The 14,272-nt window shown below is 39.3% G+C and overlaps 1 protein-coding gene and 2 long non-coding RNA genes across 16 annotated transcripts in view; 2 read left to right on the forward strand and 1 right to left on the reverse strand.

Annotated features, from left to right (window-relative positions):
• The window catches only part of LOC127359771 (uncharacterized), a 38,468-nt gene that overhangs the window by 21,394 nt on the left and 2,802 nt on the right, over nt 1-14,272 (forward strand). The gene's annotated exons all lie outside the window — the stretch shown is intronic.
• Nucleotides 1-14,272, reverse strand: part of LOC127359770 (uncharacterized) — a 57,856-nt gene that overhangs the window by 19,349 nt on the left and 24,235 nt on the right. For 4 of the 12 annotated variants that reach the window (XM_051393895.1, XM_051393896.1, XM_051393897.1 and 1 more), the window contains one exon: nt 9,427-9,750. The exons of 5 other annotated variants lie outside the window; for them this stretch is intronic. In XM_051393895.1, the coding sequence (XP_051249855.1) occupies nt 9,427-9,750 (324 nt within the window). Of the gene's footprint in view, nt 1-9,426; nt 9,751-14,117; nt 14,229-14,272 lie in introns of all 12 variants that reach the window. 3 more of the 12 variants (XM_051393891.1, XM_051393893.1, XM_051393894.1) reach the window with 2 other exon arrangements.
• On the forward strand, nt 2,516-2,823 carry LOC127359772 (uncharacterized). Its single transcript, XR_007882846.1, has 2 exons — nt 2,516-2,661; nt 2,717-2,823. It is a non-coding gene; the product is annotated as an uncharacterized LOC127359772 (long non-coding RNA).

The raw sequence follows: 14,272 nt of genomic DNA on the forward strand, positions 1-14,272 counted from the left end.
GTAACTACTGAGACAAAATGAAACTGAAAGCATCCATTGTTTTTACCTGTCCAGTCGAATGTTTTAGGTAGAACTGCAGTTCTGTGCTTATTAAATATGTATTCTCTAAGTCATTTGCATTGTTTAAAAATCAATTATTTGACCTCTCCAACCAGTTTTATACAGCTGTCACTTTCTCTGGGTCAGGAGCGACTCCTCAGCTGCTGACTTTGTGTCCCAGGAACTTCCTTCTGAAGCTTGAGGCCGTAACCACCGAGGGCCTGAAACACCTCCTCAAGATGGTTCAGACTCTTAAAAACACAGTCTGTAATTAAAATACAGATTTTAGATTGAATTTTACATAAATATTACATGTAAAAACAATGTAATGAGCTATAAATACAGGTGAACACTGCTATAAAACAAATTATTGTGCTATTTTATTTATTCATTTAAAATTTTGGTTTGGATATTAAAAGTTATAGAACTGTAATAAAAGTCATTATCCGTGAGATTACAGTAATTATTGCTGTTTACACTGATAAAGACTGTATTTGGACAGTTTGGGGGGGCATATATATTCAATATTTTCTCTCTGTAAATAATCTTGGATCAACACATAGCATCCGTTTGGGTCAGACTGTCTCAATGGGAACAACTAACTGTTTCCTAATGAGAAGAGCCACGCCTCTACTTCCAGTGGAGTAAGATGGAGAATACACCTGGCCTACACAGTCTTTTTTATGACTAATAGAAGCTCAGAGGGAAGGTGATGATGTGAACCACAATACAAACACACTGACAAGACAACAAAAGCATAACACATAGAACCCAACATATTCCCTTTCCCATCCCAAGAGCTCCAACCTGTGGAGTTTCCAGAGCACCTCCTCTCTCTCTTCTGCTATACTCTATATCAAACTCCTAGACTTCATGGGGCTCAGGCCACTTTATAGTTTTCTTTACAACGTATAGAATAAGTGATACCAACTAGATCTGTTCTCCAACTGAACCTAAACATACACAGATAACAGTACCTTGGCCTTCTTAATAACCAGAGGTGGGTAGAGTAGCCAAAAATTGTACTCAAGTAAAAGTACTGTTACTTCAGAATAATATGACTCAAGTAAAAGTAAAAAGTAGTCATCCAAATAATTACTTGAGTAAGAGTAAAAAAAAAGTGCTTGGTGGAAAAACTACTAAAGTACTGAGTAACTGTTGAGTAATGTCTGATTTATTTTTAAACACAAGCATTCAATCAGAAAAAAATACAAAATAATCATCTTTAGGCAAATTATAATTCATCCAATCAATAAAATAAATTAAAATAAATTAATTAATTACAAAATAGCTTAAATTAAAATAATCCAGGTAAATTCAAGTACTTAAAAAAATAAAATCAATAAAATAATAATAAATATAAAATAAATAAGTAACACAAATTTCCAAACCTTTATACTTTTTTACCAGGCTCTGCAGGCAGAACTAGAACAAGACAGCCCATAAACTCTCATAAACTGTGTGTGTGTGTGTGTGTGTGTGCAGTGGCGTGCACAGACTTTTTGAAGGGCAGGGGCGGAAAGAAATAAAAGGGCACATATAGCGCTTCCTCACCACTGTAGAGGGCACTTTAGACACGTTTTATATGTTATACAAATGTCACATTATAGAGCCTTAAAACAGACTAACTAGACAGACTACTCAGGTTAGTTTGCTGTTAGGATCAGCATCCACGAGAACTGTGTGGATTTCATCGTTGGACTGTGAAGAACCCACACTGACATGGATGTGGGCCTGAGGAGAAGGAAGGAGAAAAAAGCAATAGTAAGCTTTAGCTTTAAAATGTGAACAACAGCAACTCACTAACCAACAGACTCAAATAAAGTCAACCAGCCACCCAAAAACACACACAATAATGCTGGCAGCACATGTTAACTACACTGCTGTAACCCATCCAGTAGAATACAGTCTCTAGTAGGAATACTGGTTCTGTGTTCTTCTAACAATATAAACTGATTGAGCAAGGACACGCTGACAATAAAACCTGGACAACATCAAAATAAGAGACATTCACAGGAAGAGCAAACTGTCCCACTTCCTGTTTTCAACACAACGAGCAACGTTTCCTCAAATGTTTGGACTGAAAAAGTGAACAAAGCCATTCACAGCTTTTTCTATTCAACTGTAAAAGCAGCTTTCAACCAGCAGAGGGCGTCGCTGTGCACTTTTATAGCTAGATATCTAGAATTCTAATAGTTTGCACTACAATGTCAAGATCTGCCTGAATCAGTCAGCCACACTACTATACACCCATATACAGAGTGTTTGGGGGGTTTAGCTCCTCTCTGAATTATATGAAGGATAAAGACCGGCTGCTCCATCACAACCTACTCCACAATGACATCCATGAGCCACAAGACCTCACAACCCAAAACTGTGTGAACAAACCTCCACAAAGTTACTGACTGTTAATATATATTATCTTATATATATATATATATATATATATATTTATATATATATAATCTATGTGTGTCAAAGACTGAATATGTTTCCTGTGGAATAAAATAAATGCATCTGCTGAGGGACAGTCAGTGAGTGTGTCTGTGTCCAACTCTTCCTCACATGTTAGTTAATGACAGACAGTCAGTGAGTGTGTCTGTGTCCAACTCTTCCTCACAGGTTAGTTAATGACAGACAGTCAGTGAGTGTGTGTGTGTCCAACTCTTCCTCACAGGTTAGTTAATGATGTTACTGAGTCAATGTGAGCAGATTGTGTCTGTAGACTGAAGAGAATCAGAGTCTCACTGATGGTGGAAATAAAGGTTTTACTTCCTTAAAACAGCCGTTTTTTGAATGGAGTTTGGTGTGACAGTGTGGAGCAGAGGGGATTTGAACCTTAATAATTCCCATAAACTGAGCTGACCTACCTTCTAATAATGAACCTTGGAAACAGCAGAGAGTAACAGGAAGTGGAGATAAACCCTCCTGTTTTCTTCTTCTGTGGTTTCGTAGTAAAAGGTAGATTAATAAACACAAACCCTGGAATTAGTTTACAGTAACGTCACATTGGACACAAACAGTTAATAAAGAGTGTGAAGCACAGAAACAGTGACAGACAGCAGAAATATGAGATTGAATAAGGTCGCTGTATATGTCAGGACACTCATCAATAACTATTTGTGTATTTTATATAGAACAACAACACAACAGCATTGTTTGCTGGATATAGGATTTATGCTCCTAATAGATACAAACAATACAGTAATGTTATTTTACGAGCTCAGAATTTACATTTACCACCAGTCAAATTAGAGGCAGTGCTTTCACTTAAAAGGGGGCGGGGCTTGACGCAATGGGACCTTCACCTGTTGAATCATAGAGTTACTACTTTAAATGTCCTACAGTGAGTTATTGTACATAAACAATCAGAGAGAAGATTGGATATTTCTATATAGTTATTGTTAATGTCTGCCACCGGGTCGGATTCCCCTTGAAATCAATGAAACCAGGCAGTAGAAACACTACCACTGTTGTCCACAGGGGGCGCCAGAATCAACTCAGACAGTTCCTGGAGTGTGACGAGTGTGCCGTCCCCATGGAGCAGAGCAACAGGCCGTACAGGCGGCAACTAACAGTTGATGTGATTGAGCAACTGTAATTAGTGAGAATCAATATTAGATTGTGGAAGCTGCAGATATTTCACTGCTGATAACGCTTTATGGACGCTGTCACTACAGACACAGTTTACACTCATTATGTTATTAAAGGAAATCATCAATCTGAGACACATGGCCTCCATCATCACACGTAGATACAATAAGAGAAATCTGCTCCCGCTCTGCCACATGGGGCGCTGTAATCAAAGTTTGGATGCCTCCTGAATCCATCATTCTCACAGCTTTAGATCCATTTTCATGATGCTGTCAGAGTGGAGATTTCTGTACATTTGAGCTTTATTTACAGTTGTTCTCCTCAATATTCATCATTCTCTAAACAGAGTGTGAAAGGATCGAATCCATAACTCATCTGCTCACAACACTTTATGGATTCAAACACATGAGAACAGTTCAGCTGACTGACACTCAAACAATAACTTCATTCAATCACAGAAAGTGACTGAACTTAGTGTCTGTCTAGTGTTCTGACCACTCAAAGCCATTTACACTACAGCCACATTCACTCATTCACTCATTCACACATTCACTCATTCACACATTCACTCATTCACTCATTCATTCATTCACACATTCACTCATTCACTCATTCACACATTCACTCATTTACTCATTCACACGTTCACTCATTCACTCATTCACACATTCACTCATTCACTCATTCACACATTCACTCATTCATTCATTCACACATTCACTCATTCACTCATTCATACAGTGATTCAGCATCAGGAGCAGTTTGGGGTTTGATACCGCCTTCTTTACGGATTTTCAAAATAAAAGTGAAAAAACGTTTTTGTGTCTCTGGCAGAAATTAGAGAAATAAAAACACATTTATTTTTATTGTTGATTGACACCAAGAGGAATATAAAGAATAAATGATTTATGATTTATTAAAAATGCCTTTTTAAGTGTGCGACATTCAACGTTGTTTAATTTTGAATTTAATATTGATATCATTTTATTAGAAAATAGAAAATATAGTTAAATGTCCATTTTAATTGAATGAATAATGTGTAGTATTTTATATATTTTTGTCTGTAATTTCTACCTCACCATACAGAATGTAAATGTCTTTGTAATAGCATAAACCAATATAAACAGATATAAACAGATATAAACAAATATATAGGTAGTGCAGTAACTACAGACTCATTTATCACATATATATTATATATAATACATATTCTGTATTTCTGATTGTTTGCAACTGAAGAGTCATTGAGAATAAAGCAATCCTTAAATATAATTTTTAGATGTTTAACCAATTAAATGTGTTTAAATTGTAACATTTATGGAAACTTGTGTTTAGAATAAGATTCTTGTTTTATAAATAAATGATAATCAATCAAATCTCTGTTATAAAATGTTAAAATTGCTGTTACAAGTTGAAGTTACATAAATGATGACATAGCTACAGGGTGTGCATTGTAACAGTTTATGGTTGTATAATCTTTAAGTTAGAGCGACACTGAATTCTGTCACAAGATAAAACATTTATAAGTTTAGAGGGCAGAATAGATCCCAAATAAAACAATCCTGAGTCTTAATATTAGCACAATAACTGGGGATCAAATCAAAAACTTAAACTTAAGTTAGGTGTATTCTTTAGAAATAAGCAGTAGGTTGCACATTGTACACGCTGCTGGCAGATATTTCCTGTGATTTTACAGTATTTTGGCTCAGTGCAGGACACAAATATAAATAATTAAGGCATAAATTAAGAGATGATCCAGTCCAACAGAACCCGACACTGAAGAGGAGCATCATCTCCAGGCTTCACTAGGATCTCTGACTGGTCTGAAGACAAAACACAAAGTGGTTCATTGATTTCTAAGAAGACTTTTTATTGAGAGCAGACTGAATTCAATCAGAACTTTATTTATAAAGCACCTTTGTGCAGAACTGTAATACAAAAAGATTAAAATATATATTGGATTAAGGCAAACTGGTCCCAGTGGACTCAGTTACACATTGTAAGTTATTGTCACAGATTGTAATGTGGGAACTGAGGATACATCACCACTCGCCAACCTGACTCAGGAGCAGGAGACGAGTGAGGCCAGCATCTCCACAGCAGGCCACATTCACTCATTCATTCATTCATTCATTCACTGATTCACACATTCACTCATTCACACATTCACTCATTCACTCATTCACACATTCACTCATTCACTCATTCACACATTCACTCATTCATACAGTGATTCAGCATCAGGAGCAGTTTGGGGTTCAGTATTTTGCTCAAGGACACCTCGACATGCAGCGGGAGGAGCCGGGGATCGAATCAGCGACCTTCTGATCAGTGGACGACCCGCTCTACCTCCTGAGACACAGTCAGATATATATGTATAGAAGCTGAATACACAAACATCAGAGAAACAATATAGAGCTACATGAGACCAATCAATCAGTCAAACAATCAATCAATCAATCAATCAATTAATCAATCAATCAATCAATCAGTAAATCAGTCAATCAATCAATCACAGTATGGACTGCAGGTTCATTCAGACGATGAAGAGAGGAAACACTGAAAGCTGAACGTTGACATTCTCTTCCTTTGAGCCCCTTCAACAAGATCAATAATCAAAGATTGATCAACAGACCAATCAAACAGATTGATCAGCCATCAGAGGAGTTGGATCAATGGAGCTGCTTCTGTTCCTGGTTCTCTCTGCAGAGGAGACAAAGGACAGTCAGACACAGACAGACACAGAGATCTTTGACATCTGACCTCTGACCTGTTTCTACAGTACTGACCTCTGACTGTGAGCTGCACTGTTTTCCCTCTCAGTAAGTTTTCCTCCTTGTTGTAGACGATGCAGGTGAAGGTGTTACTGTCACTTTCTGTGGGGTATTTCAGAGTCAGACTGAGGTCTCCAGTTTCCAGCAGGTTTCTCTTCATCTCTGTTCGGTCTCTGTAATACTGGTTCTGTTCTTCAGGCTGATCAGAACCGTTCTGATACACATGGACCTTCCTGTATTTGGGTTTATGGAGTTCCCACCTCACTGTCATTATGGGTTCAGGTTCATAGCGGCTCCACTCCACTTTAGCGTCCTCAGGCAGGTCAGCTGTTGTCTTGAAGGGCAGTTGGACAGACTCCGCCCCCTCCTCCACCTCCACCTTATGCTCTGAGAGAACAACAAACCCCAACATCAGCTGTACAGACAGCAGCAGCAGTTTGTAATAACTTTATTGACTGATTACAAAGTTGTAGAGAACCCTGAAGGACAGAACCAGATGAGAGCAGCAGGTAACAGGGGACAGAAATATAGGAACTAAAAGCAGGTTTTCAAGCTGTTGGACATGTTGTGATTTTCTGTCCATGTGCTGCTTCACAGTAATGTCTCATCTCAGTGTTGAACTGCTGTCTGTTGCTCAAATGTAACAGTGAATGAATCTTAGGTCGACAGTTAGCTTTAAGATCACTCACACACACTCACACACACACAGCTTTCATATTGTGTTTAATTATTACTTTAATGAACTTTATTATTCTGTGTATACGTGCTCTCCTGTTTAATGTTGCAGAGTGAATGAAGACAACCTCTTCTGTCCTGAGAGCTAACGTTAGGCTACGAGCCAGAGAGCTAATAATGATACAATATTCAAGGCACTGACCTTTGACCTGTATCTACAGCACTGACCTTTGACCTTGAGCTTCACTTGTTTCTTCATCAGGATCTTTCCCTCCCTGTTGTAGACAGTGCAGGTGAAGGTGTTACTGTATGTGGGGTATTTCAGGGTCAGACTGAGGTCTCCAGGTTCCAGCAGGTTTCTCTTCATCTCTGTTCGGTCTCTGTAATACCGGTTCTGTTCTTCAGGCTGATCAGAACCGTTCTGATATGTATGGACCTTCCTGTTGAATATGTAACTGTCCGTCCACTCCACTCTGACGTCCTCAGGCAGGTGAACTGTGGTTTTGCAGGGCAGCAGGACAGACTCCACCCCTGAATCCACCTCCACCTGGTAGACTGAGAGGACAACAAACCACAACATCAGCTGCACTGCAGAAAATCTATTTCTAAGTCAGTCAGATAATCTGATATTTAGATTTAAAATCTAGTGGGACTTGTTTTGAGTGTGAACTGATGATCTAGTGCTCACTATGGAAGCTGTTTGACTGAATTTAAGTAAATGTCACTTGTCTTAATGAGCAGTTTGATCTTATTTGGAGTTATTTTTAGCTACAGGGACACATTAGCTACAGGAGCTCCACTATGCTTTGACACTTTAAGATCTGAACTTTCAACACAAAAACATCTTATTTCAACTTTTAGTCTTTTGGCTTCTCTGATATTATATTTTACACTTTATCTTCAAACTAAATATTTCCTGAACCATTCAGTGTTTGGAAGTCAATAACAGTATTTGAGATCAATTCTTTGATGTGTATGAAGCCAGTGCAGAGCTCTAAGACCTGGACTCATGTGTTCCACTTAGTGTCAGTGAGGACTCTGGCAGCAGCGCTCTGAATCCTTTCAGTCTGGGTTTTTAAGGTGGTATTAGGAGGATCTTGTGATTCTGTTGATGTGGGTTTTGGTTTTTAAGTTTTTCACCGTCTGTAACTTTGATTATTGATTTCAAAGAAAACATCTGTAACCACAACACTGGAAATATTCACAGGTTTTGTAACAACTAGGTCAGAGTGTGATCCTCATTATGTGTCTGTCACATGTTGAGTCAGTCCATAACTGTAAACAATGTAAGTTAATTCAATGGCAGTAATATCCTGGGGGTTGTCACCAACCATAAGTATGCAGTCAAACTCAGTGCAGATAATCGACAGTGAATATATATGGTGGCCTGTAAGAACAAAGATCAACAGGAGACAGATATTCAAAAGAATCATTTTAGTGACATTTTCTTACATTGAACACAATCAAAGAAAAGAGATCACATCTCTCCTGTACTAGCTTCTCTGCTCTGGCTCCCTGTAAAATGTAGAATAGAATTTAAAATCCTCCTCCTCACCTATAAAGCTCTTCATGGTCAGGCCCCTTCATATCTTAAAGAGCTCATAGTACCCTATTACCCCACTAGAACACTACGTTCTCTGAATGCTGGGCTACTTGTGGTTCCTATAGTCTCTAAAAGTAGAACAGGAGCCAGAGCCTTCAGTTACCAAGCTCCTCTCCTGCCTCTCACTTACAACACAGCTACTAGTTTAATTACAATATAGTTACTATCTTACTTACAACACAACCGTTGGCTTAATTCTTGTTGTATATTAAGTAGCGATGATGTAAAGATGTATTGAAGAGAAGTTCGCTGACACTGTCTTGATTGTATATATAGGTTTATTACAAAAAGTCCAGCATCAATACAAGCGCTGCGGAGCTTGGAGAGCATCCAGCCAAATGGACAACCCTGTCCTATTTGCATCGAACATAGGCTTTATATATGTTGGTTGTTTTTCCAGAAAAAAAACACCTGTTCTAATAAATAATATACTAGAATGCTGAATGTGAAGTGAGATCAAGGAGGGTTTCGAGGGGGAGGTCAAAGGCCATCGAGGGCCCCTGACATTCCTGTGAAGAAGCATATTATATAATCCTCATATTTTATCAACAGTTGTTGTATGTCAGATACCACATTACAACACAGCTACTACTAGCTTAATTACAACACAACCGTTAACGTCATGCAACAAGTCAGAGAGCTAACGTTATGCTACGAGCTAATGTTATGCTACGAGCCAGAGAGCTAACAATGATACAATATTCAAAGCACTGACCTTTGACCTGTATCTACAGCACTGACCTTTGACCCAGAGCTTCACTTGTTTCTCCATCAGGATCTTTCTCTCCCTGTTGTAGACGGTGCAGGTGAAGGTGTCTCTGTCTCTGTCTGTGGGGTATTTCAGGGTCAGACTGAGGTCTCCAGGTTCCAGCAGGTTTCTCTTCATCTCTGTTCGGTCTCTGTAATCCTGGTTCTGTTCTTCAGGCTGATCAGAGCCGTTCTGATACACATGGACCTTCCTGTATCTGTCCCTCCACTCCACTGTGACGTCCTCAGGCAGGTGAACTGTGGTTTTGCAGGGCAGCAGGACAGACTCCTCCCCTGAATCCACCTCTACCTGGTAGACTGAGAGGACAACAAACCACAACATCAGCTGCACTGCAGAAAATCTATTTCTAAATCAGTCAGATAATCTGATATTTAGATTTAAAATCTAGTGGGACTTGTTTTGAGTGTGAACTGATGATCTAGTGCTCACTATGGAAGGCTGTTTGACTGAATTTAAGTAAATGTCACTTGTCTTAATGAGCAGTTTGATCTTATTTGGAGTTATTTTAGCTACAGGGACACATTAGCTACAGGAGCTCCAGTATGCTTTGACACTTTAAGATCTGAACTTTCAGCACAAAAACATCTTATTTCAACTTTTAGTCTTTTGGCTTCTGTGATATTATATTTTACACTTTACCTTCAAACTAAATATTTCCTTAACCATTCAGTGTTTGGAAGTCAATAACAGTATTTGAGATCAGTTCTTTGATGTGTATGAAGCCAGTGCAGAGCTCTAAGACCTGGACTCATGTGTTCCACTTAGTGTCAGTGAGGACTCTGGCAGCAGCGCTCTGAATCCTTTCAGTCTGGGTTTTTAAGGTGGTATTAAGAGGATCTTGTGATTCTGTTGATGTGTCCAGAACTTCACCAAGATTTCTGACATGGTAGAATCCTTTGGCTCAGCTAACGTTACACTGAGAGCCAGAAAGGTAAAGGCAGATATCCAAAAGAAAATTTTAGTGACATTTTCTTGCATTGGACTCAAATATTTATTAACTGTCTCTGAAAGACAATTAATATCAAATTATTGGACTTGGACTGAAACTTATGAAATAAAGTGAATATTAATAATTATTAGTACAATTAATGGAGCTAGTTCAGACAATCAACTATCAAAAGTGAAGGTAAAGTGGCATAGAGGTGTACTGTTCTCATTAGTATCGCCTACACCTGCTGACCATGTTAACTCAGAAAGATCGAGGAGATCCGATCCTGGTCCCGATACTGAAGGTTCCATTCTGTCTGTGTCCTGATGTGAAATCCGACTGTCATCAGTTCATTCCCTGGAAAACAACACGTTTTCCTTGATCTGTAATAGAAACACAGGGCCATCCTCTGCTACCTGTGAGACTGCTCAACCTGTCCCGCTGCCTGCTGACATCACACCCCACAGGATTCTGGGAACTGCAGTCCCAGCTCCAACAATGGGCTCTCGGTTCCTGCATCCCTGCAGTTGCAAGTCCTGATTCCTCAGGAGTCAAATTCTAACAGGTAATCTCACTCTGCAGTTATTAAAATAATACATTTTACAATCTATATTGACAGGCTTAAGGAAGTAATACAGAGTAATAGATGAGGAATCAATCAATCAATAAAATAATAAGTATAATAATTATTATTATTCTGTAATGTGGTTCTGATCTTCTGACACAATATTTGTGGATTGTGGAGATTTTCTGTACTTCAGAAAGAGAGTAATCCAGATTGTCAGAGACTCAGCGTTGCTTTTGGCATCTTTAGAAACTCCATATGTGAAGTTATCTGCAACGTAGAGAAGAGCTTGATACTATGGCTGTAATATCAGACCTTGCTCTCCTATGGTGGCTCTCTATTTATGAGTATCATAAGTCCTTCTCTGCCAAAGCTGCAATGTACATTCAGAATTCAATCAGAACTAGATTGGTCTATAGTCGTCCTGCCCCTAATCAGCAGATATTTTATAGGTCCTAAAACCCTAGTCTGCTCTATCTGCAGTTCCTTCCCCCACACAACCTCCCTCTGTCCAAGAACTGTCAAATCTAAGCCGCAGTTTATAATCTGTGCTAAATTCTGTCAGCCAGCCTCCAAAGGGACAGGTCCTTTCTTCAGGATAAAGGTCTCCTATCTGCATCAGTCTCAATGAGTATTTATACATTCTCTCACTGTATGCCTGTGTGTAGTTATTTACATCCTGTAAAAGTGGGGAAATAACATGAAGCATCTTTCAACTCCAGTGAACGTCCCAGCTCTGTTAAATCATCCTAACAGATTGTTAATTAAGTTATCATCGGCTCAGTTTAAAGATTCCTAGCAGGTCTATGCTGGCTCCTAAAAGTGACCCATGTAGAGAGCCAGTAGTAGTAGAGGATCTTCTCTCTGAGAGAGGTTATTAAAGGAATACATGTTATGTCATTGTTAAAATCACCCTTCTTCATCTTTAGAGTTAGCCCATAGCTCCTCACCATTCTTCCATTCTGAGCATAAATAACTTAAATTCTCAAGAGCTGTTTTCTTGTACTATGCTTGTGTAAAATACACAGTACCCAGAGGTTGGTGTATGGCTGGGAAAAACAGACATTACAGATGTCTTCAAGTCAAACCACTTCACCCTTCACAATGGCATCTTTTCAATGTAAATGTTCTAAATTGTACTTTTCTGTTAAACTGACATTGCAGCAGTAGCCCTTCTTGACAGAACATTATGTTGGATTCTCTACCTGCAAACTTTGTTTCCTCTCCCATCTTTTAGATGATTTTCTAGTGGGTGACTTTCCCTCATCCAGCTCACAGTATCTCTGCAGTCAGAAGCTTTTCCAGGAGTTCGGAGTACCACTTTCAGAAGAGAAACTGTAGGACCTTCTACACAGTTGGGATTTCTTGGTATAAGCCTTGATAGTGTGCTCATGCAAGCGTCTCTGTAACAAGACAAGCTGTCTCACATCAGAACAGCTATCAAATCTGGTCTGCTGCCTCCATTCTCTCTAGAAGATTCTCTGTAACTTCACTATGTACATTATCCCTCAAGGTCATCCATATCACGCTTGCTGGTTAAAATCTTAAGATGCTTTGTTCTTAGACAAAGGCTGATATTCGGTTCTAGTCTTTGTTCTGTGATGATGGACCAGCATTTCTCTTTATAATGACTATGTTGAATCTGTGGATTCCCTCCAGTTTTGACTGATGCAGGGCCTCTGTTGGTTTTGGAGGGTTCTCATAATGAGGTTTGCAGACGTCTGGCCTACTGAAACTCAGTCACTTAAAACCAGTTCTAAATCATTGCTCTTTATGAACTCTACCCATTGTCGTTGTTTGCTTGCTGTGGGGCAGCAGATGGTCCCAGAAACAAATGATGGTGTTTTATGAGCTGCTACAGTGGAAATAATCATTGTCTGTACATTTATTGTTTTTATTTGAATCCTGTCATCTTCAAATGCAAAGTATCAAAGCTATGCTAGCAGGGATTCAGTTTCACATTCGATGTAAAGATCCAGCATCCCAGAGTCTTCTGGGAAATCCTTACATTCATCTGCTCCTCAATGGCTTTAAAAGTTTCATCCTCAAGGCAACAATAAGACTCCTCACACATTCACTGGTGCATTAATTGTTTTTCACTTATATTGATGTAATGTTGGAAGACGTTCTGTTAATGGCTTTTATGGGTTTCTCAGGTGTGAATATTCATTGAGATCTCATCTTAATCCTCAGCATGATCTTCCCTTCTCTGATTTAACCTTAGAAGATCACATCACATGTACTCAATATTCTTGAAGCACTCACAATCTGATAGATCTCACTAAGGCACTCAAACTTTATTCCCAAGACTAACACTACATTTGGTCCTTTCTCTTCTATAATGAAATCCCTGCATCATCGGTCCAACCCATCGGTTGTCTCCATTGTTCATCGTTGATGGTTGCAACCCATGACGAGATCCTGGTTCTTCTTAAGATGTGTGATCTCTGCTGAACTGCGGCCTAATCTGAACACTATTCCCTTTACTACCCAAGATTGGTGCAGCTACAACTGCAGCTCTTCATCTGCCCACATCAACCAATCTACCAAGGTCAGACTCCACAAAAAGGAATCTTGATGACACAAAAGCTCATGAGCTTATATCTGCTGCCTAATTATATATTTACATATCAGGTGGTTGCTGGGTTTAGAGTATTTATATCTTTGCTATATGGGAAATGTTCCTGCATGAGGTTTCACTAAGTATTATATTCCCTCATGGCTTGAGGTGCTCATGGGGAATGGCCACATGGCGGCTGGCGCCAAAGTCCACACATAGAAGATCCTCCCACTAGCACTGTCAGGCTCCAGTCTGTGCGGTTTTGGGGGGTTTAAGGTATTTGCTCATCACTCCCCAATATCTCTATGTTATCATATCTGCAGGGAGTGATGAGGTCGGAGCCTGGACGCCAAAATCTAACTCTGCTACACTGCTGGAATAAACATTATAAACGTGAGTTGTCTGACTGAATTATTATTATATGAATCAAATAGAAAGCACTGACCTTTGACCCAGAGCAACCCTAACAACAAACCACAACATCAGCTGTACAGACAGCAGCAGTTCACTGCCCCATCCTACTCTTATAATCCCAGACCTCTGCCTCAACAGTTACACAGCTAAGAGAGTACAGACGATTGGCATTATGAGTAATGTAGTAGTGACATACCTGACATGAAATACTGCCGAAAATGCACGAAAAGACCCCCAGAAACAATAAGAACAAGAACCAGGAGAACCAGGAGAACCAGGAGAGCTTTGGCCCATGATGGAAATCGTTCTGTGGGAAACAGAAACATAAAGAACATTACTTCCTGACCTCTG

This window comes from Dicentrarchus labrax, unplaced genomic scaffold (assembly GCF_905237075.1).
Source record: "Dicentrarchus labrax unplaced genomic scaffold, dlabrax2021, whole genome shotgun sequence".
NCBI classification, from domain to species: domain Eukaryota; kingdom Metazoa; phylum Chordata; class Actinopteri; family Moronidae; genus Dicentrarchus; species Dicentrarchus labrax.